General features: G+C 41.2%; 1 protein-coding gene across 2 annotated transcripts; it reads right to left on the bottom strand.

Annotated features, from left to right (window-relative positions):
* Nucleotides 1-35: 35 nt before the first annotated feature.
* Nucleotides 36-20,865, bottom strand: Oat (ornithine aminotransferase). Of its 2 annotated transcripts, XM_046448830.2 has the most exons (11): nucleotides 20,780-20,856; nucleotides 16,072-16,158; nucleotides 13,660-13,887; nucleotides 9,731-9,955; nucleotides 9,532-9,627; nucleotides 7,301-7,428; nucleotides 5,380-5,502; nucleotides 4,530-4,658; nucleotides 3,519-3,632; nucleotides 2,550-2,694; nucleotides 36-1,166 (listed from the first exon to the last, which is right to left on the bottom strand). In XM_046448830.2, the coding sequence occupies exons 3-11, from the start codon at nucleotides 13,856-13,858 to the stop codon at nucleotides 1,006-1,008; spliced, it is 1,320 nt and encodes a 439-aa protein (XP_046304786.1). In that variant the 5' UTR covers nucleotides 13,859-13,887; nucleotides 16,072-16,158; nucleotides 20,780-20,856; the 3' UTR covers nucleotides 36-1,005. The 2 variants fall into 2 exon arrangements, with proteins under 2 accessions (XP_046304786.1, XP_046304787.1); XM_046448831.2 differs by lacking the exon at nucleotides 16,072-16,158 and having other exon boundaries at nucleotides 20,780-20,865.
* Nucleotides 20,866-21,460: the final 595 nt, after the last annotated feature.

Raw genomic sequence — 21,460 nt, forward strand, 5'->3', positions numbered from 1 at the left:
GAAAAGAAAAAAAACACACACACTATGTGACAACATGAAGTAGTCACAAGCTTTATTTAAGAAGCGAAAAGCCTGTAACAAGCTAAAAGGCCCCAATATGAGATGGAATTGTAACACATCCACACACACAGAATAGATGAATTTATAATGACCAGAAATACAAAACTCTGGGTAAAAAGAAAAATAGTAAAGTTGTAAAACATTACATACAGAAAGGGTAACTTTAAGAAAAATGGTATCTATGCACAGGAAAAAAGCCACTGTTCTGAAAGGGGTATAGGAGAGTCTTGTATTTTCTTTTTCTAATTCCTATCTTTCTACAAGTCACCAAAGAAAGCTGAAATGCTCTTAGAAAACACAGGAATAAAGCAAGGTAAGAACATTCCCCAAGAGGTTGACATTGTAAATAAAAGCTTTATTTTAAATTTAAAGAAATATTTAAAACAAGCAATATTTTTACAAATTATCATCAAGGACTTAAAACATAATTTAGGAATGAATTCTTAATTAGAAATGATGATATCCGTAGAATACTCTGGTGTTGGCCAATATGAAGTTTACTTCAAACTAGTTTTAACATTAATCATCCTAATGTTCAGTGATTACAATGATTCAATGTTATAAAGTCAAGCAAGTCTTTTGTGTAATATCTCAGATAACTTTTTCAAATACAAAACATTTATGCCAGGCAAGGAAATTATAAAACGTATATAAATTATACTGAAGGACTTGATTTGAAGGCTGTCTCTATGCAGATAGATGCAACTCACCTTAGAAAGCACATATGCCTCAGAACACTAAACCACATGTAGATGCCATTCATTCTCTTAGTTGTGCCACAGAGCCACCTGCAGTATCTCTACTAAGTATCAACTGAAAAAAATATATGTCCCAAAACAGTCTCTGAAGGCATGTGGGAGTAGAATGTGCTGGCATTCAGAGCTGGGCTGTCTCAGGACCCCCATCTCCAGCCAGCCCCCAGGAGCCACTAAACAGGTCCCACCCTCAGAAAGACAGGATGGTCTTGTTAATGATCTCCACCGCCTCCAGGATCTCGTCCTCCTTGATCACCAGCGGAGGAGCAAGCCTGATGATGTCGCCATGGGTGGGCTTAGCCAGAAGCCCATTATCTCGAAGCCGCAGACACACCTTCCAAGCATCATAATCTACAAAAAAATAGTCACACACATGTGCTCATCAAAGACAGATGTCTGAACATCCCCTTCATGTACATGGTGACAGCTGGCAAAAGAGAATCCCAGTGCCTACTCAAGAAAGGACGCACCAAGCTGCAAGCTAGCTTTATTCTGATTGTTTAATTTTTGGTGCCAGGGATAGTACCCAAGTGCTCTACCACTGGGCTATACCCGACCCTGCTGTTATTCTTAAAAATTAAGTTACTCCTGGCTGGGTGCGAAGCTCACTTGGCTAGCATGTACAAGGCCCTGAGTTCAGTCCCCAGTACTGTCAAAAAACCAAAACAAAGCAAAAAATTAAAATTACATGAGCAAATAAATTCTTTCCAGGTGTGCTTGCACCCACCTGTACTCACGGTTACTCAGGAGATTGAGACAGGAGGATCAAAAGTTTGACATCAGCTTTGGCAACTCAGCAAGACCCTCAACAAATTAGAAAAAACCCTGCCTCATAATAAAAAGGGCATGAGGTCAAGTGTGGAATTTTCCACCTCTGGTGTCATGCTGGTGCTCAAAACCTTGAAATTCTGGGGCATTTCATATTTTCAGATTAGGAATGCTCAACCTGATTATATAGGAACTAACACCAGAAACCCTGGGTGTGACACGCGAAGTTCACTCAGAACGAGCAATACCCAAAACCCAGTGACCACCACACATCCCTAAAATGAACCTGCTGCCCGAGCTGTGGGATGAGACTCATCCCTTCACGGCATGTTCTGAACCCTGACTGCACATCAAAATCACCAAAGAGCCACTGCTGATGCCAGTGCCCCACCCTGACCCATCAAATTAGAAATCTCTGGGGCGAGGCCAGGCTTTGACTCTTTTTAGAAAGTTCCCCAGGTGACTCTATAAAGTGCAGTCGAGCCTGGAATCACTGCTTTAAAAGGAAATGTTATCACAAGAAAATCCAAAAAGGAGCCCTTGAAGGTTATTACCAACATACTCTGGAACATTGAACCCTCCATTAAGTGACAGCTGGCATTATTTTTATTATCAACACCATCCTCATTGCTATTATCATTTCTGCTCCGACAGGATCTGGGTGAGGGATAAAAGAACAGCAAAGAGGAAACTCCCAAGCACAGTGTTCTGTCCAGACTGACAGAAAATAACTCAGAACCTCCAAGTGCTGTGTGACTCCCTGAAGGCAGAAAAACTGATGCCTCAGAGGAGTGGCGGCAGGTCAGTCAGTTAAATGTGTGCTCGCACTACTCCATCTGGCCAGCGGACAGTTCAAGCAGAGGGTCCCTATACCCAACTACAGTAGCATCCAGCTAACAAGTCACACATACTCTAGGCTCTTCCTTTAAAGAAAAAAAAGAGGAGTAAAATGTGTGCTTGACATACCTTTGGTTTCTCTAATGACAATTGCATTTAATAGCCCTTTCCCTCTCACAGCAGTCACAATATCAGAGGGCAGCTTCATGAGTTCATTTCTCAAGACAATACCCATCTTCTCCGCATTTGCAGTAAGGTTTTCTTCTTCCAAAACCTATAATTAAAGAAAAATTTGAGGAATGTTAAGAATGCCCTTTTCTGGTTGTTGAGGTTGAGGCTCAGGGGTAGAGTACCTGCCTAGCACATGTGAGGCACTGGGTTGATCCTCAGCACCACATAAAAAAGTAAAGTTATAAAAAAAAAAAAAGAATGCCCTTTTCTAATTGTTGCTTGGAGGGCAACATGGACTACAAGCAAAGGAAACATGACTACAGAGTAACTGAGTTTTCTTTTTTTTTTTTTTCATTTGTTGTCTAATTAAACAGACATCATCAGCTCAGAGCTGATGATATCTGTTGTCAATCTGATTTCAAGGCAAAATAAAGATGTATTTCACATAATTTATGATATACTATCATTTGGACACAATAATTTGTTGTTAATTTGAAGACTTTAATTTTTAAATTGCAGAGTTTCCTTTCTTTCCTCCAAAAAATCCATCCTCAAAGACTAGGTAATGATTTTATGCCTAAGTCTAAAAGCACTGAAATTCTACATTTTGTGTATGGAGCTGAGGACTGAGCCCAAGACTTCAGGTATGCTAAGCACGGGCTCTATCTACCTCCAGACCACAAAATCCACACTGGGGGGTACCCTTGCTTGCTAAGCCAAAAGTAGATCAGTAGATTGGCATTCTCTCGGAGGCCCCTGTGACTGGTAACCCAAGGCAACAGGTTAAATTTACCTTTGGAGAATGCTGTGCTCTTGAAATCTTTCCTCTGTACTTCATGTTCTCTAATATTTCACAATCTTATTACATCATGGGCCCAAATTAAAAATCACTTCAACACTACCTAAAGAAGTAGTTAAGTGTTTTACCTCAAGAGCTGCAATGGCCACGCGGCAGCCTAGTGGATTGCCACCGTATGTAGAGCCATGCTCCCCTGGTTTAATGGTCAGCATGATTTCATCATCACACAACACCGCGGACACCTAGAAGACAGTGAGTTCTCCCCGTCATTTCTCAGACTAATAAGTATTCTCATTCTTAGCATACCAGGAACACGAATATTTTTACAAATTTGATATTAAAGATACACAGAACCTTCAACAAACAACAGTTTATATCTGTCACCCTACCACCAGCCGAGTGATAACCGAATACATTGCAAATACACTCGGTGCACTTCAATGGCACAGAACGAGACAACTTTGGAACTAAAAGTGAAAAGCTATTTCTGTAAGATATAACTTAGATCTCCTCCAATTTCAAGGGGAAATGCTCTGTCTGGGTGCTTAGAAAAAAAGCTACACATCCCCTCAGCAAGACAAGCCACCAGTGACTCCTCTCCTCAGAGCCTTCATCTAGACCAACTATTAGTTCTAGAGAGTAAACCCAAAAACTATAACAAAACACTACTGTTTTCAATCTCTGTGTTCATTAGCCATGGTTCTAAACAATTAGTTATACCATATTTCTACACACTGGGAAAAAAGGACAGACATCTACAAAAGGAGGTTTCATGTAAAATGCTTCCATCCAACCAAATGCCATGGCAAATTCCAAGGCATGCTCCACTCTTTAGGCAAAATCAACTAAGACAGAAACAGAAAATGTTTACTACAAATATTCCAGGTGGCCCACAGTGCTGTTGGTAAAACCAACCACCTATCCTAGTAAGTTATATTCCGTGTATGTATAATATGCCAAAATACACTCTACTGTCATGTATGTCCAAAAAGAACAAATAAAAACATTTTAAATTTTTAAAAATTTTAAAACCCCATCATCTGAAAGACACGAATTGCTACAATCAGTAATGTGAAGGTATTTTAGAGGTATGCTTCAGGAGAGCAGAGAATGGAAAGAAAACTCAACACTAAACTTACAGGGTATAAGCCACCAGAAAGGGCCTTTCCAAGAAGAACCAGGTCAGGCCTGACATTTTCATGATCGACAGCCAGCCATCTGCCAGTCCTGGCCAACCCTGTCTGAATCTCATCAGCAATAAACAGGACCTATTGGGAAACAACACAACAGCATTAATTCTCATTTTTCATTTCCACAGAGAAGATAGTGAGAACTTATTTCATTTCCCTCTCCCAGCAAATGTATAATTCCGCATGCCCTCCAATCTGTGAAAATGTCTTAATTACCCACACAACTTCAAGAGTACCCTATGAATCCAACACACACCAGAAGTCTGCGGCAGGGGGCCACTACCTCCCCAGGAGGCCATGGGGTACTGCTCTAAACAGTGGAGAACACTTATGCAAATATGAGAGAGTTGGACGACTTTTCTGGCGGTAGCTACCCTATGGGAAAAAAATCACTTAACTGTCCCATAAACATTCCTCAGATAGCTTCCATGTGACAGAAACTGTCAATGGCAAACAAAATACACTAATATCAGCCTTGGTGGGAGAAGGGGTTGGCCATAACTTCTGGAGCAGAGGGACTCAGCATAGGGTTTGGGAGACATTAAGAGTGCAAGGCTCCTGGGGAAGAGAGGAGGGAAACAGTGAGGGCCTGGAGGTCTGCAGCTCTGCCCACAGCACAGGCTCTGGCCTAGGGTTCCAGAAACTGTCAAAAATTAGCCTCCCATGCAATCTCTAAGTACGTTCCTAAACTCTTGGATTATGTCTCCCTCTAGTGGAAAGGCGATTTAATCTCCACACTTCTCCCAACTGAATTCCACAGAAGTCAGGCAGGAGCCTCTAGATCTGTTAGGGAGACAACCTGGTGCCTGGTGCAGAGTTCTCTCACTCCCACTAGGTAGCCTGGATCAGGAACAACAACGCCAGCTTCACCCTGAATTGGTTCTACCATGAAGGCAGCAACATCGGGATCCTGAAGAGCACGCTACAAAAGAAACAGGAGTAAGTTTTAACAACTTTCTTTCTACCATATTTGGAAATCTAAAAGCATATACTACACATTTTCCTGTCAACAGTTTTAAGTATGCAAATCATGTTATGATCAATATGGATAAAAGAGAGTTCTACTTGGGAAAACCAAATGAACAATGATTATATTTCCAAAACCAAAAAGTAGGAGTCAGATAGGGGCTCGGGTTGTGGCTCAGCAGTGGAGTGCGCTCGCCTAGCACGTGTGGGATGCTGGGTTTGATCCTTAACACCACATAAAAATAACATAAAGATATTGTGTCCAACTACAACTAAAACAAAATATTTTTTTAAAAAAGTAGGATCATTCTCTCTCTGTCTATGGAACAATGTGCCTTTATTTGTCAACTCTGACAAATGAACTCTCATGTGTAAAAAAAAAAAAGTAGAATCAGATGGTCTATGAACAAAACCAAATATCTAAAATTAGGTTCATCTCAGAGAATCAGAGACATATGGCCACAATTCTATGCTAATAAAATATTGCTATCTAAAATGCACCGGGTAATAGGTACGTTCTTCCAGGACAGGACTTACTACCCATTATTAGACTACTGTGAAGGACAAGTAGTATTCTAACTTACTTTTCATTAAATAGGAATACAGGTGACTTCCAGAAGACATCTAGAATTAACACCATTACATATCTCTTCTTGATATTCTTATAGACCTTAAAATCAACTTCTTAGCAGACAAACTCGTCTCATTTTCATTTTTCTTATATTTATTTTATTATTTTTTTAGTTTTTCAGCAGACATGACGTCTTTGTTTTGTATGTGGTGCTGAGGATCGAACCCGGGCCGCACGCATGCCAGGCGAGTGCACTACTGCTTGAGTCACATCCCCAGCCCTCATTTTCATTTTTAAAGCACACAGTATTTAAAGCATAAATTGTACTGATTATATTAGTTATCTAAAAAAAATATGAAAACTAATTAGAATCTGGAGGGAAAAGTGAAAACGATGAGGGAAAGAAAGAATAAAGTATCCAACCTCCAAAGTGAATAAACAGATCAGCCCTTTCAAAAAAAAAAAAAAATTAAGTATGTAAATCAAGGTTTTTTACACTTATATTCTACTTCACAAATGTAACATTTCCCACTGGCGTTCAATTCCCAGACACTCAATAAATACTTCAGATTTAAATTATACTATCCTATATTTTTCCAATATATAAATATATTATAAATAAAACCTACAGCAAATGGCATTTTAAAGCTATTTTAAGGCTTTTTTACTAAAGTACTCCACTTGGGAGCCAGGGATGTGGCTTAGTAGTAGAGCATGTGCTTGGCATGGGTGAGGCCCAGGGTTCGATCTCCAACATCAAAATGAAAAATAAAAAAGACCCTATTTGATGACTTTAAAAAGCTGGCTGAAAACTGAAATTTTATCTAGGAATTAAGCAGGTAATACCCAAGATATTAGGAAAGATACAAACCTGAAGAGGCTGTTTGGTTGGTTGGTCCTAAGGATTAAGACCACAGAACTATTGCAAAGTACTGATCATTACTGAGAATGAGTCTGAAACTTTGACCCAACTTGAATAAGACAAATTTTCACTAAAGTCACATAACTTGTTGATTTGCAGTGCTGAGGATGGAGCCCAGGGCCTCACATATGCTAGGCTAGCACTCTCACTGAGCTATCTTCTCTGCCCTCATAGCATATTTTTAATCCACATATTCAACAGAAAATCATTCAAAATAATTTGTATTCACTATGAGCTAAGCACCATGATACACTGAAGTACCTCAAGTGCAGGAAGATCATTATATGGGATAATTTCAAAACCCGGCATAAAGGGTCCAAAGCCATCATAACTGGTTGGGTCTGTGGAACTGGAGATAGCAGATAATGTTCTACCCCAAAAGTTTCCAGCTAGAAAGGAGAAAGAAACAGTGATTATTCCAAAGAAACTCACAAATTTGATAAGTATTACCCATACAAAATACTTTGGGAATTCTGACTAAAAAAAGAATTCACTTTGGAGAACCTCTGATGAGCTTCTACTATTACAACTAGTCCAATATTAAACACCTTGGTTCATCTGACCTAAGGCTACTAGGTCTGGCCTTGGAATTCCTACTGAATTCCTCCTACTGAGGCCTTCCCCACTGAGCCTCCTGGCTGTCGTATAAAGCCCTAAGGATAAACTCACTCACTTTACCTGGACTCCTCCCAACCCCAATCTGCAGTGCATGTTTTCTAGAGAAGGCACATTTATGATACTGATATGAGAAAGAGAATACCTTCCATAGAGAATCAGTAGTTTACCTTTTAAAACCCTAATACTCCAGGGTAACTACCAACAGAATGCATTTTCAATTTCATTTGTAGAAAAGATCCCAAGGCAACCAATCACTTTCCATTTTGCCTTCCTTGCTATTACAGTACTTTATCATCTAAATGACAGACCACTGCCTTTCTTCAGGACCACTATTCTACCCACTAATAAATGTGACTGAGGACCTACTAGATGTCAGGCACTATTCCAGCAGCAGAGGATGGAGGGAGATCACACTAGCAAGCTCCCTGGCCCTCAGGGAGCTTCCTTTCTAGTAGGGAACTAACACCATAACATATGCCAACAAAGTATCTCACTAGTTAACTTCAGATGGGGTAGAATTCCAGAAGGAAAGGAATGTAGAATAATAGAGAGGTTAGGGGTTCACCTACATTAAGGATGTTTTTATATCTTCCCACCACCTCTGCCAGCAGCAATGCCATTAACTCAGTATTGGATTATTTTCTCAACCCTTCTTGGCATCTCCAAGTGCTACTCTTGCAAGGGCCTCCTCCTCCTCCTCCTCTTGCCCACAAGTAACCGTCTTTTGCTCATCTAAAAACAAGAGTGTTTTGATTCTGACCAGGCTTATGAAAAAATGCACTGATAAGACCGGGAGCCTATCTGTTCTCTGCCTAACCTCAGGTGTCTCATCCTCCACAGCTCACCCTGCAGGTATAGGGGACTTACAGTTGGGGACAGTCTTCCGCTGTCTCTCCACCCCACAGACTCACCAGCTTCTTTCAATACTCGGGTGAAAATATCTTTGCACCCTTTGCTAATATGAAAGAGACTGGAAACAGTCTGTAAGAATGAAAATCACCAAAAATACTATTTTTGTTTGAAAGAGACAGTTATGTTGTCCTACAACTAAGGCATAAGACTTTAAAATGGCAAGTTACAGAGTTATATAAAGATTTTTTTCTTTGGAAATACTAATCTGTCACCTCAAATACCAATTGCCTCTGTCCATCAAATGAACTCTGGCTTATACTGTGTTATGGGGTTTATAATTCAACAGCATGTGTTCACAAGGTAAAATATTAAAGATTTCAATTATTAAGAATTTACACAAGAATAATTTTGACCAGAGTGACAAATCAATATATACTTTTTAAAATTAAAATCAAACCTTAAAAAGTCAAAACCTGTTATTTGAACATCATATAAAGACTCCTAAAGTTAGATGACATCACCTCAATTCACTGTTAGCTTCCCCAACCAGAATTCAAGTTGTTCCTCTCATTCTCAGGAGTGTAATGGGGCAACCCCAGGCCTCCTCTCCCTATAGCGTCTAAGAAGGACGTGACACAATGGTACATCCAATATTAAGACTCAAGAGTCACACAGTACAAAGGATGTGGCCCTGATAACATATCCTCACCCCAAAACATGACAAAACCCCTCCAACATAGGCCATCTAACTGGAAATCTTCTATGGAAAAAAATCTGATATGCAGATGAGAAATTTAATCATAGGGTCACTCACTTGGGGGAGGAAGAGTAGGAATTAAGAAAATCTCATATATGAAGAAATAACTCAAATCCAACAAGAGGAAATTCCTCATTGATTTTTATGAAACATTCAGCAAATAACGTATCATGTACCAAGCAAGTACATTAGAAATATTTCATCAGTAATAAAATGGAAAATGAAATTGTATGTTGAAATCATAACAGCATTCAGTGTTGCATACCTGCGAACACAATCTTGGCCTTGTATTTCTGAATGCCCTTCACAGAGTAGCCCCACCGGCGTGCAAGTTTGCAGGCAGTCTCCCCGGCCTCCACTCCTAGTTGGGGGGAAATGCTCAGATTTAAAAAGGCTTTAAATTATCAGGAATTAAGATGATTTTCTTGGGGATTTCACAAAAAAAAAAAAAGCAAATGCTTTACCTGTATTCATGGGAAGAACTTTGTGGTAATTGAACAGTTTGGTAACATACTCCTCATATTCACCAAGTATGTTATTGTAGAAAGCCCGCGATGTTAAGGTCAGCTTGTCCGCCTGACTCTTCAGAGCATTCACGATCTTGGGGTGACAGTGCCCTTGGTTGACAGCACTGTAAGCACTCAGGAAGTCAAAATATTTTCTTCCTTCTACATCCCACACATAAATACCTAAAATATGTCAGGAAGGAAAACAATTTTAGAAAATGACTACATGACATGAAGTCCAAAAATTAAGACTGCTAGCAAGCCCTCTAATGCCTACGTGAAAACTCTACGTATTTTTTTATTGTTAAAGTTATTTTATTTTATTTTATTTTAAGAGAGAGATTGAGTGAGAGAGAGAGGGGGGAGAGAGAGAATTTTTTAATATTTATTTTTCAGTTCTCGGTGGACACAACATCTTTGTTTGTATGTGGTGCTGAGGATTGAACCCGGGCTGCACGCATGCCAGGCGAGCGCGCTACTGCTTGAGCCACATCCCCAGCCCCAAGTTAAAGTTATTTTAGATCAAGCATAATAAACTTCAGTTTATAAGGAATTATTAAGGATATATTTTATCTATCCAGCTTCAAAATACACATTGAACAAGAACAGCATGAAAAGGTTATGAATTCTGGAGTGATACCTTTACCTAATTTTAACATTTAGCAGGCAAAATTAGGATTTAAGAGTAGAGAAGTTAGCCAGGCATGGTGGCACATGTCTGTAATCCCCATGAGACTAAGGCAGAAGGATAGTGAGTTCAAAGCCAACCTCAGCAATTCAGTGAGGCCCTAAGCAATTCAATGAGACTATTTATAAATAAAATATTTAAAAGGACTGGGGATATGGCTCACTGGTTTAGTGTCCATGGGCTCAATCCCTGTTACTAAAAAATAAAAAAAGTAGAGAAGTTACACATGATAGACAATAATTATTAAGGGACATATAACAACGCATAGGAATGTTTGGCTGGGTTAATTGGTACACACCTGCAATTACAGCAACTCCAGAGGCTAAAGTAGGAGGATCACAAATTTGAGGCCAGCCTCAGAAATTTCATGAAACCCTATCTCAAAATAAAAAGTAAAAAGGGCTGGGGATATGGCTCTGTGGTAAAGTACCCCAGGTTTAAATCTCCAGTACCGAAAGAAAAAAAATAGGGATGTATTTGCAAATCATGTATCGGTAAAGATCTAGTATCCAGAACTCTTTTATACTCAATAACAAAATCCATTAAAAAAAAATAGACAAATAACTTGATAGATATTTCTCCAAAAACAAATGGCCAACTAGCACAGGAAAAGACTCTCAGCATCACGAGCCATTAGGGAAATGCAAATCAGGACCACAATAAGATACTGTTTCATGCTCCCTAGAATGTTGATAATCTTTAAAAAAGAACAAGTTTGGGCAAAGATGTGAAGAATTTGGAATTGTCATATATTGCTTGTAGAAACATAAAATGGTAGAGCTGCTATGAAAAAGTTTGGCAGTTCCTCCACAAGCTAAGCACACAATTATCACATGACCCTGCAATTCCACTCCTAGAGTATACCAGAAAGAACTGGAAGACAGGTGTTCAAACATAAACTTGTATGGCATTCATAGCAGCCCTATTCCATAACAGTCAAAATCTAGAAACAATCCAAATGTCATCAGCTGTTGGATAGTAAACAAAATGTAGTACTTACAATCAAATATTATTCAGCCATGAAAAAGAATGAAATTCTGCCACAAGCTACAACATGGATGAATGAACCTTGAAAACATTAGGCCAAGTGAAAAACTGGACATACAGGGCCACGTAGTATAGATTCCATTTACATGAAACATTCAGAATACACAAATCTATAAAAAGGTGGAAAACAGCTCAGTGGTCACCATCAGCTGTGGGAAGGGGGAAAGGGGATGAATGTTTAATGGATGTGAGCTTTCCTTTGAGGTAATGAAAAAGTTCTGGAATTAGACCAAGGTGGTGGCTACACAACATTGTAAATGACATTTTATGCCACTGGATTGGATGCTTAAAATGGTAAATTTTACATTAGGTGCATTACAGTTTTTTAAAAAAAAAAAAACTTGACTGTAGATATTAATACTCGTCTTTTACCATGTGCCACACTGTGTTATGTGCTTTCACACCTTATCAAAAACCCCCTTATGAGAGTTACCATCTCTATTGTACCTAGAGCTAAACAAATAGAAGCTCATGTCATAACTAGCCTGGGCTGGCACAGGAAACAGGAATTAGAACCCAGGCAGCCAGACTTTCAGGGTCCACACTCTGCTAATGTATGTGAAGAAAATTTTTAATAAATTGTTTCCAAATATGTAATACATAAATCTATATTTTCATTAGTCAAAAGAAAATATGTCTATATTATAGTACTGGTCCCAAATAATACTGGTAATGACAAAATATTTAATATATTTTCATCTTCTGGCACAAAGCCAAATAATAAAGTTTGGTCTAATTTGTTAAGGCAATTATCTGAAAATGCAGATTAAGTCGCCATTTGACAATTATCACTGTAATAGTTTATTTGGACAAGAATCATGGGTGTTAAAATTAGAAGTAAAAGTTTCATGAGTAACAGGATACTTTACAGTCTCAAACTATGTCCCCAGAAAATTCTTAATACAAAGGGAGAAATGTAACTTTGCACTGGAGAAGCCTGGCAGACACCACCTTGTCAAGCGAAGCGATGGAAGTCAACACCGGCAGTAAATGGGCATCTCTTGCCGTGATGCACTGTGAAGGGCAGGACACCACTGCACACAGGTGTCTGACCTGACTGCCATCATAAGCAAACACCAGCACAAACTGCAGTGCACTACAAAATCAGCCAGTGTACTTCAAAACATAACAAGATCAAAAAGATAAATATCGAGGAACTTGTTCTGGATGAAAGACAACTAAACCTGCCAGGCACAGTGGCACACACCTAGGATCCCAGCGACTGGAGAGACTGAGGCCGGAAGAATGCATTCCAGGCCCCCTTAGCAAGGTAGTAAGACCCTGTCTCAAAATTAAAATTAAAAAGAGCAGGCAATGTAGTTAATGGTAGAGTCCCATGGGTTTAATCCCAGGACCAAAAAACAAAAAAGACAATAAACCTGACACCTGGATGTAACTCATAATCCGAAGTTCTTTTGTTATGAAGGACAACTAATGGATCTGGATCTTTTGATTAATAATGGTGTTATACTAGTGTTAATTTCCTGATTTTAGTAATTACACAAGATAAAAGTAAGTCCTATATCTTAGGAAGACACACTAAGTATTCAGGGGTAAAGATACATCGTATCTGCTACTTGCTCTCCAACAGCTCAGGAAAAAATGTACAGTACATAGATAGGTTGGGAGGGGGAAAGAGAGCATTCCAAAAGCAGTAAAATGTTAGCACTCAGGGAATCTGAATAAGAATAAAAGTAAAAGAAAATATTTAGTATTGCTGTTACAACTTTCCTTTATGTCAAAAATTAGACCAAAATCAAAGCTAACAGGGAAAAAAAAGACAGCGATATTATGGTACTTTCCGTATTTCTCCCACATTCCCTCTGGTGAGGCCCACCATGAGGAAGACTAGCTGCTCATTTTTGTGGACCCATGGAGACACTGGATGCCCTGCAAGGCTGAATGAACCTCATCTACAACACGGGCATTCAATGCATCTGGGGAAATAGAGAATATAGAAGCAATTCATTTTTATAAAAAGTTTCAAGCAGGGCTGGGATTGTGTCTCAGTGGTAGAGTACTTGCCTAGCATGTGTGAGGCACTGGGTTCAAGTCTCAGCACCAAATATAAATAAATTAAAAATAAAAATAAAGTCCACTGACAACTAAAAAAAAATATTAAAAAAAAAAAAGTGAACTACTCAATACATACCTCTCCCTTTCTCCAGGGCGACAGGTAAAGGGTGGTAATTATGTGCACCATATTTAGATTCCCGTTCAAAAATATAATCCGAGGATGGAGGTCCTTGGACTGTCTTTTTAGTTGCAACAGATGTGGCAGAAGCCACTGAAGAATGAACTCCACGGCGAAGCACGGCAACAGCCTGCAGATGCGCTAGCTTAGAAAACATTATGTCCTCCAAGTAGGAAAACCACAGACCTGCCAAAGAAAAGACAAGGCATTGAGGACAAGCCTTCCCAGAGTCAGCCTCTGCTCACTGAGCATCTGTTGAGCATCTAAAAAGGGACACAATCAGAGAAGGCTACTAGAGAACACACTGGGGCAGGAGCCAGGGCCCAGAACGATTTTGGGGTTCGGAGGTTTGTCTGTTCTGAGACCTGGCATCATCTGATCTCTCTGTTCCTTGCCTTGGAGGGGGTTGAATTCATGGGCTCAAGTGCTCCTCCCACCTCAGCTTCCAGAGTAGAAGGAATTACAGACCTCAGCTGCCACCACCACCCTCCCCCAGCCCACCCTACTCAGCTGGCTTCTTTTTTGTATCTGACTCTACTTTTCTGTGGGGAGTGAAGCAATTAAGAAAGAATTTAGTTTCTACGAAGATATTAGGGATCATCCTAAAGGAAAACTAAAAAATGTGGAGAGGAAAAGTTGACTTTAGCGGGATGGGAAGAGTTTATACCTAAAGAAAGAAACTACAAAAAGTAAAATTTTTATTAGCCACAAATATATAAAAATTCTGCAGGTCAAATTTATCATAAAACAAAGGTGAAAGGCAAAAAGACTAAGGAAAATATTCTGTAATTTAATTTGTGAAAGTTTTAAACAGCCTTTTATAGTCAGACCAAAAAATAATATAAATGAAGGAGAAAAAGACAATTAGGGCCTAGAAAACATCAAACTACAATTAAGTTAGTTGTTTGAATTTTAGTACTAAAACCTGATCAGGTGCATGATGGCATACTCAGTACCTATATCCCAGTTACTTGAGAGGCTGAAGCAGGAGGATTGCAAATTTGAGGCCAGCCTGAACGACACAGAAAGACCATCTCAAATAAATACATTAACTGAATAAAGCCTTAATAGAGAAAGGGGTACAGCTCAGTGGTCGACATTTGCCTAGCATGAGTTCCTGGGTTCAATTACCCAGCACTATTTTTTAAAAAAAAAGAAAGAAACTCTGAGCATCTCTGAGCACATACTATTCACTCACATGTATTTCTGCATATTTCAGAGTCACGCTACTGTCCATTCCCTACCAGTCCTAGTGTAGTGGCACCCCCTCCTCCACAGAAGATCTTCTTCAGAAATCTTCACCATAATTGATTTTAGGACTATCAGCAAGAGTCTCTACAAAAGAGTTCAATGTAAGCAAACTTCCTATTTTCCTGTTATTCTATTTTACTTGGCCACTGGCCTGGAAGAAATCAGCACTCCAGGTGCTGAATGCCCCTTTACTAGTTTTTCACAAACATTTACCCAGTATAGTAGTTTGTAAAAGTGTGTTTGCAAATGCAAAATGTGATAATAAAAAGACAAATCCTTTAACAAGGCCTCTGGCCTTGAACTGGGCTTCACAGAGATGTCTACATTTCTAAGATAAGAGAAGTTACCAACTGGGCTCCATGGTAACAGCTGGTGTGTGTGTGGGGGGGGGGGGGCAGGAAAGAAAGAGAGAAAAAGCTCTCCCCTTCTCAGGTGTTGTCCTTGAAGGGTTAACTTGCCCAGAACTGTGAAAGAAAAAGCTGCTTTTATGTGAGCTTCTGCAGACTGTGAACTTCTAAGCCCCTCTCCTTATGTGCTGGGTATAAAGTTCTGAAACTACCTGAACTAGGGGTTCAGGGGATTAACTGATTACAGCAAAAGCTGTACCCTCTGAACCTGGCTGCAGCCAAATAAAACTATTTCGTGCTATCTTCGGTGTCCTGTCTCATCTGTCCCCTACAACAGTAATACCAGACCCACCCACCTCTATATACAGTTTACCATTCAGGATTGTGACAAGTCATGAAGTAAAGACTAAGGTACAGAAGAAATTAAGAACAAAAAGGAAATGCAAAAACATGGATAGAGATCATGTCTGGGGGAAGTTTTCAAGATAAACTCAAGATTAGGAGAAAGCTGCCAAAAACTAGGCATACTTAGTATGCCTATACATACTTATTTTTTTAAAGACTGGTTAATTCATGTTTCAACAGAGCCTGTCCATGACAAGTCAAACTATGCACAATCTTACAGCATTCGTGACATGAGCTGCCAAATTAGCAAAACACGATCCTTGGGTTGGCTCACTTCCCTTTCAACTTGGCAGTACCCAGCAAAGCTAGTGTTCAGGAATTTACAAATGGTAAGCAAAATCAGAGGTCTGGTTTGCCAAAGACTCACCAATGATTCTTATTTCTCACTGTTCAGACTAGAATACAGATTTTCCACCTGAGATCCAAGGATGGCTTTCAGAAGGTCCAATAACTCCTAAAACACAATGCAGAATTTTAGGCAGAGGTTTTCATTTTTCTAAGGAGAAGATCTATAACTTTCTCAAAGGGGTCTGTATTAACAACCAAAAAAGTGATATAAGAATCATTAGACTAGAGGTGGCTGCTTACAAAAACATCCACTTGTATGGACAGTACTTCCCAGAACACCACTAAGCCTAAAATGCTCAGTTTCCATTTCTTTATGCAGTTCTTTATGTGCTCCTCAGTACAATTATTTCGCCTACTTGTTTCACCTACTAAAATATTTCAATGACATTAATTTTTGCCTATCAAATTAATAATAAAACAGCAATGTATCCTCTCAAGCAATACTTACTGGCACTCTAAACTTGGTGCAGCTTTCTAAAGAGATCTACAGCCAGAATAAAGCCTTAGGTGTGTTGTTTCATTATGAGGCCATGTTGAGAATGGGGGGACGGGGGCAGAACCACTCTTGGAATGTTAATGTCCCCAAGGCCCAGAGCCCATCCCAAAGAAGTATTAATGAAACAGCTCCCAGCAAACTTGAAGATGCTGACCCAAAAGTCCTTCCTGCCCAGATTACTCCTTTGGCCCACCTGTGCCCCACCCTTAACAGGACAGGAACAAAGGACAGGAATGTGACAGGAATGTGGGAAAGCTAAAAGAAGACCTTAGCTATAAAAAGGGGAATACATTTGCCCTTCCATGGATTTCACCTCTTGGATCCCCTTCTTCCTCGGGAGAAGTCTTTTCTGCTGTCCTTTAATAAAGCCTCTACTTTCCACTCTAAACTTGCCTCGGTGGCATGCTTCTCTTGTGTTATACTTCAACATTGGGGAAGCAAGGACTCGTCACCGGTAGACAACAACATTATCATATACATAAAGTGTAGCCACCTAAAATAAGCATTGGATGGTACATTGGGGTTTCTCACATCAAATGAAGAAAATAAAATCACACATGTGGGATACAAAAGATAAAAGGAAAAAAAGGTCAGGACAGGCACAAAAAGGTCACCGTGGCCAGTTTACACTATTCTGTGCCTTTCACATTTTCTGCAATGACCATGAATTACATTTATAATCAGAAAAAAAAAAAAAAACACTATTGAGAATGAAATTGAATGTCCATCTGGTTTTTACATTAGACAAAGAAAAAGCTTAGGCCACAAACAAAGCTAAACTAGAAGATAGGGTTTCATAAAACTTTGAGAAAACAGCATGGTTAAAAAAAAGGTAGAAGGCACTACTCCTAGGATGTGCAACCTTGATTATAATTAAGTCCAAAGGTTCCTTGGGGACAGGGTCAAATTCTAAGAAACTATGCTATATGATGATTGAGCTACCAATGACGGCAACTGTGACTTTACTAGTAGCAGACAGAGAGGCACTCAAAAACAGGCCAGGGGGGTTAGATGGAGGGGTTGTAATTTACAAAGCATTAAAAACACACTGAACAACATCATTTTTAGTTAACAGACTGCAAGTGAAAAGAATCTTTGTGATTATAGAAATTCCACATTCTTTTGTTATACAACAGTTATCTGTTCAACTAATTCTCAACCGAAATGGGATCAAAAAATCCATTTATGAGCAGAGTTCAGGTAGTTTTATTAAAGGGTAATCATAAATTAGTGACATAACATTAAAATCATCCTTAAAGATGAATTCTGGATTCTTAGTTGGACTGGGAAAGGTCACAGGGCACACACACCATGATATACCAGAATCCTGTAAACACGTTTCTATTAAAGAGCCTTCTGTGTTCAGGTTACTGTGCTTGGCACTATATAAGAAATATTAGAAGAGAATTAAGATGACCTTAAAAATAGCCAACATCAATAATTCCCCCTTCCAAATGAGTCTGGAAAAACCAAAAGAGTCAAATGTCCACAGGTTGGTGACCAGGATTTAAATTCTGTGATTCTGAAGAGTTTCTCTGGGTAATTTTGTCAATCCTTCTAAGCTTCAATTTCCCCATTTGCAAAATGAGGCTGAAGCCATTCAAGGTCACCACTGAGGATTAAGGCGTTCACATGCCAACTCAAAGCCTGGCACAAAATAGCCATTTAGTTCCCTTCTGCCCTAAATTCACAAGGAAACTAGCCAATTTCTACAATATAAGTCAACAATGCCATATTTTAGGTCTTATACTGGATTTTTTTTCCTCTTAAAAAAATAAAATTTTCTTGACAAAAATTTAGAAAACACAGACAAGAAACTTACCTGTAACCCCATATATACGAGACAGCCATTATCTTTTTTTTCTAAAAACACTATATACACATTGTTATTATTGTTTTCTACCATCCCCTACAGAATTTACCACACAAGTCCCTCCAGAAGGGTCCCAGAACTTTGCAGACTTTTGTCACAGGTCCTAACACTTCAGGACACTTGTTTTCATGCCTATTCCCCTGCTGGACTCTTGTTTTTTAAAAGGTCAGTAACGTGTCTTAAAATTTACTTAGCCCAGGTTGGGGCATTCTGTTGGCATTCTCTGCCTGTCAAATGATCCAGGTTATTCCTAAATAGACTCAGCACTCCTAAAGTGGTCAAGATGGCAACAGAAAGTGACTGAGACTACCAAGATGAGACTTAAGTCACCCATCCCTGACCAAGCTGAGGTAACTAAGGAGGCCTTCACTCTCTGCATCTGAAGAAACTAATATTTTCACCAAGAATCCACCCTACTAGATTTAATGGCCTTCGAAGATCAAAATAATGTTACAAACTATTGTTGTGCATTTCATCAACACTCAGAATCTGGAAATGAGAACAAATTACTAATGACAAGCTAAACACTTTTAACACTTCATGGTTTAAGTAATCTGCCTAATTAACACAATCCTTCAGGCTACCATTACTCACTCCCCCTTATCAGCCATTTCATCTACAGTAGATCCTTCCTACAACAGAATTTCCATAAAAGGCCACATTCTGGAGTTAATTTAACCTGCATTATTAAATATGATTTTCTTAAATTACTCTGAAAGAATCATCAAGGTAAAGTCATCAAAAAGCCATTGAAAATATTTACTTTTCTGAGGTAACCATTCACAAACACAGGCCTTTTTTTTTCTTTTTTAAAGTTCTGCCAACAAAAGCTTTTTAATGCAATCGCTATTCTGGCTAAAATTCAACTCAAGTACGTCAATGGCAAACAACTAAAGCATTACTACTGAGAAAAGATTGGGTAAGCCACACCGCACCCTTCACACACCTCCAAAATCCACCCATTCTCTGCTATTTTAAGATGGGACATTCACCATCCTCAAGAAGGCATAAAATGTGCACATAGATAATTGTAGTCAAGACTGTGCAGGAAAAACATATGAAACAGCCTCTTTGAGAAAAAAGTACCTTTTTAAGAATTTTGAGTACTTATGTTGGGAGGAATGCAAAATTAATCTTAAACACCATGAAAAACTGCAAACCCCAAACAATAAGTTCTGTATTTAAATCTTGTTTTTATGAAAAGATTCTACTTCCATCTTCTTCAGAGTCAAGAACTAGATTCTCTACTGCCAGAAGAATCCGGATATTCTAATGAAAAACATCTACAGTTTATTTCAAAGTAATAAGATAAAGATTTGGGATCACAATTTAAAGAACTACTAAGGGTTCAAGTTATGGAACTAATTTACCTACAGAAACTCTTATAACCCCAGTAGGAGAGACTGAGAATGGAGAAACTGGAAGTTAGTAATGTAAGATAAAGCCAGTTCGTTGCAAACTCGCTCTCCCTGTCCCTTAGTTTATCTAAAACACAAAGCTGAACGCCAAGAAGGCAAAATTCAGCAGGCCCAAGGGGACACAGTGTTCACCAGGAGCAAGCGTTCCGCTGAATGCAGCCCGAATGCACCATGCTGAGCAATGTTTGCAAAGGACCCTGAGAATGGGGTCTTCACGCTGAAAGGCCGTTGGCCCCCAGCCCTGGACACCACCCAGCAAACGCGCACGTTACTGCACTGTAACGACCTACTTCCGTAATTCTTATATTTGGACAAAGGCTGAAGGGGGAAAGAACTGAAGAGGGGAGGGATGGGGGGCAGGGTTAGCGGCGGGGCGTGGGGGCTGCTCGAGAGGCGGCGGACCCGCCCGTAGGTTGCGTCAGCGACCCCGCCCGAGACCAAAGTCGCCTGCCGCTTGCGCCGTCGCCGGTACCCACGAAGCACCCTGCTCGTCGCCCGCAGGAGCCCAGGGCGCCCGGGTGCCCGCGCCCCCAACGCCTCCTTCCCGGAAACCTCGAGTCCGAGGGCCCGGGCGCTGGGACCAGGAAGGCGAAGGGCGGAGGCCCGGCCCCCGCGGGCCGCGATCCAGGGCCGGCCGGCTCCGCCCGGTGCCACATCCACAGCGCGCCCAGCCCGCCCAGCCCCCCTGCCTCCCGCCGCCCGGGCCGAGGATGCTCCGGCCGGGTTCCAGGCCGCCGGGTCCGAGCCGCCCGCGACGCCAGCGGGCCGCGGAGGCTGAGCCTGCCCGCCCGCGACGCCAGCGGGCCTCGGAGGCTGAGCCTGCCAGCCCGCGGATGCCCAGCATGCCCGCGGAACCCGGCCCGGAGCCGCTCCGGAGGCGGCCGCACGCCCGGGCCCCGACCTCAGGCTCCACCCCAGCCCCGCGGCACCCGCGCGGTACCTGGGAGGCCGGAGCCGGACACGCGGCAGCGGAGCGGGTCTAGCACAGTAGCGCCGCACCGCGCGTCATCCAGCCTTAAGGCGCGGCGTCCGCCCCGCCCCGGGACGCGCTCGCCGCCCATTGGCTGGGGCCGAGCGCTGGGCACCAATCGCGTGGGCCTCGCCCTCGCCCCGCCTTCCGCTGCCGCTTATTGAGACTGGTCCTCGCTGCGCAGGTTCGAGCTTCGCCTGCATCTGCTGAGAGGGCTCTGGACGCTGAGCATCGCTGCCCGCCCTTGCTGGCAAGAAGACCGAGGCCCGAAGGAAAGGAAAGACTTGCTCTCCGCTGCTCTTGCGCCGCGGAGGGACATGAGGATGGCTGTTGGGTTCTACCTGGCTCCCGGCAGGCTCCCATTCCACACCTCGCGGAGCCTTAACGGGCCACCAACACCAGCTCTGCCCCAGATGCTGGGCCCCATGCCCTGGTGTGCGGCACAGCTGAGTTTTGCTTCTGTACCCTCCTCCAGAATCATCGCTGCGGCCAGCTAAGGCACTGCCCCCCTGTTCACTGCTGATGTTAGAGACTAAACCGATGGCACCGCTGAGCACGAACTGTCCTGCGGGGCCCTTCTCATTCCACATGTGCCATGAAACTCAGAACTCAAAATGGGTCTCCCGAGATACTCTCATGTTGGAATCAGAA

Source organism: Marmota monax, unplaced genomic scaffold, assembly GCF_021218885.2.
Source record: "Marmota monax isolate L192 unplaced genomic scaffold, Marmota_monax_Labrador192_F-V1.1 WCK01_AAM20220418_F8-fsc00076, whole genome shotgun sequence".
NCBI classification, from domain to species: Eukaryota; Metazoa; Chordata; class Mammalia; order Rodentia; family Sciuridae; genus Marmota; species Marmota monax.

What these genes read in the sequence shown, in the direction of transcription:
- Oat (XM_046448831.2), bottom strand. Translation starts at nt 13,858, where the DNA reads ATGTTTTCTAAGCTAGCGCATCTGCAGGCTGTTGCCGTGCTTCGCCGT. An exon ending in AACTCTGCACCAGGCACCAG is followed by an intron (nt 4,659 to 5,379) that starts GTTGTCTCCCTA and finishes GTTTCCCAATAG; the next exon opens with GTCCTGTTTATTGCTGATGA. An exon ending in TGTCATTAGAGAAACCAAAG is followed by an intron (nt 1,167 to 2,549) that starts GTATGTCAAGCA and finishes ATTTTTTTGTAG; the next exon opens with ATTATGATGCTTGGAAGGTG.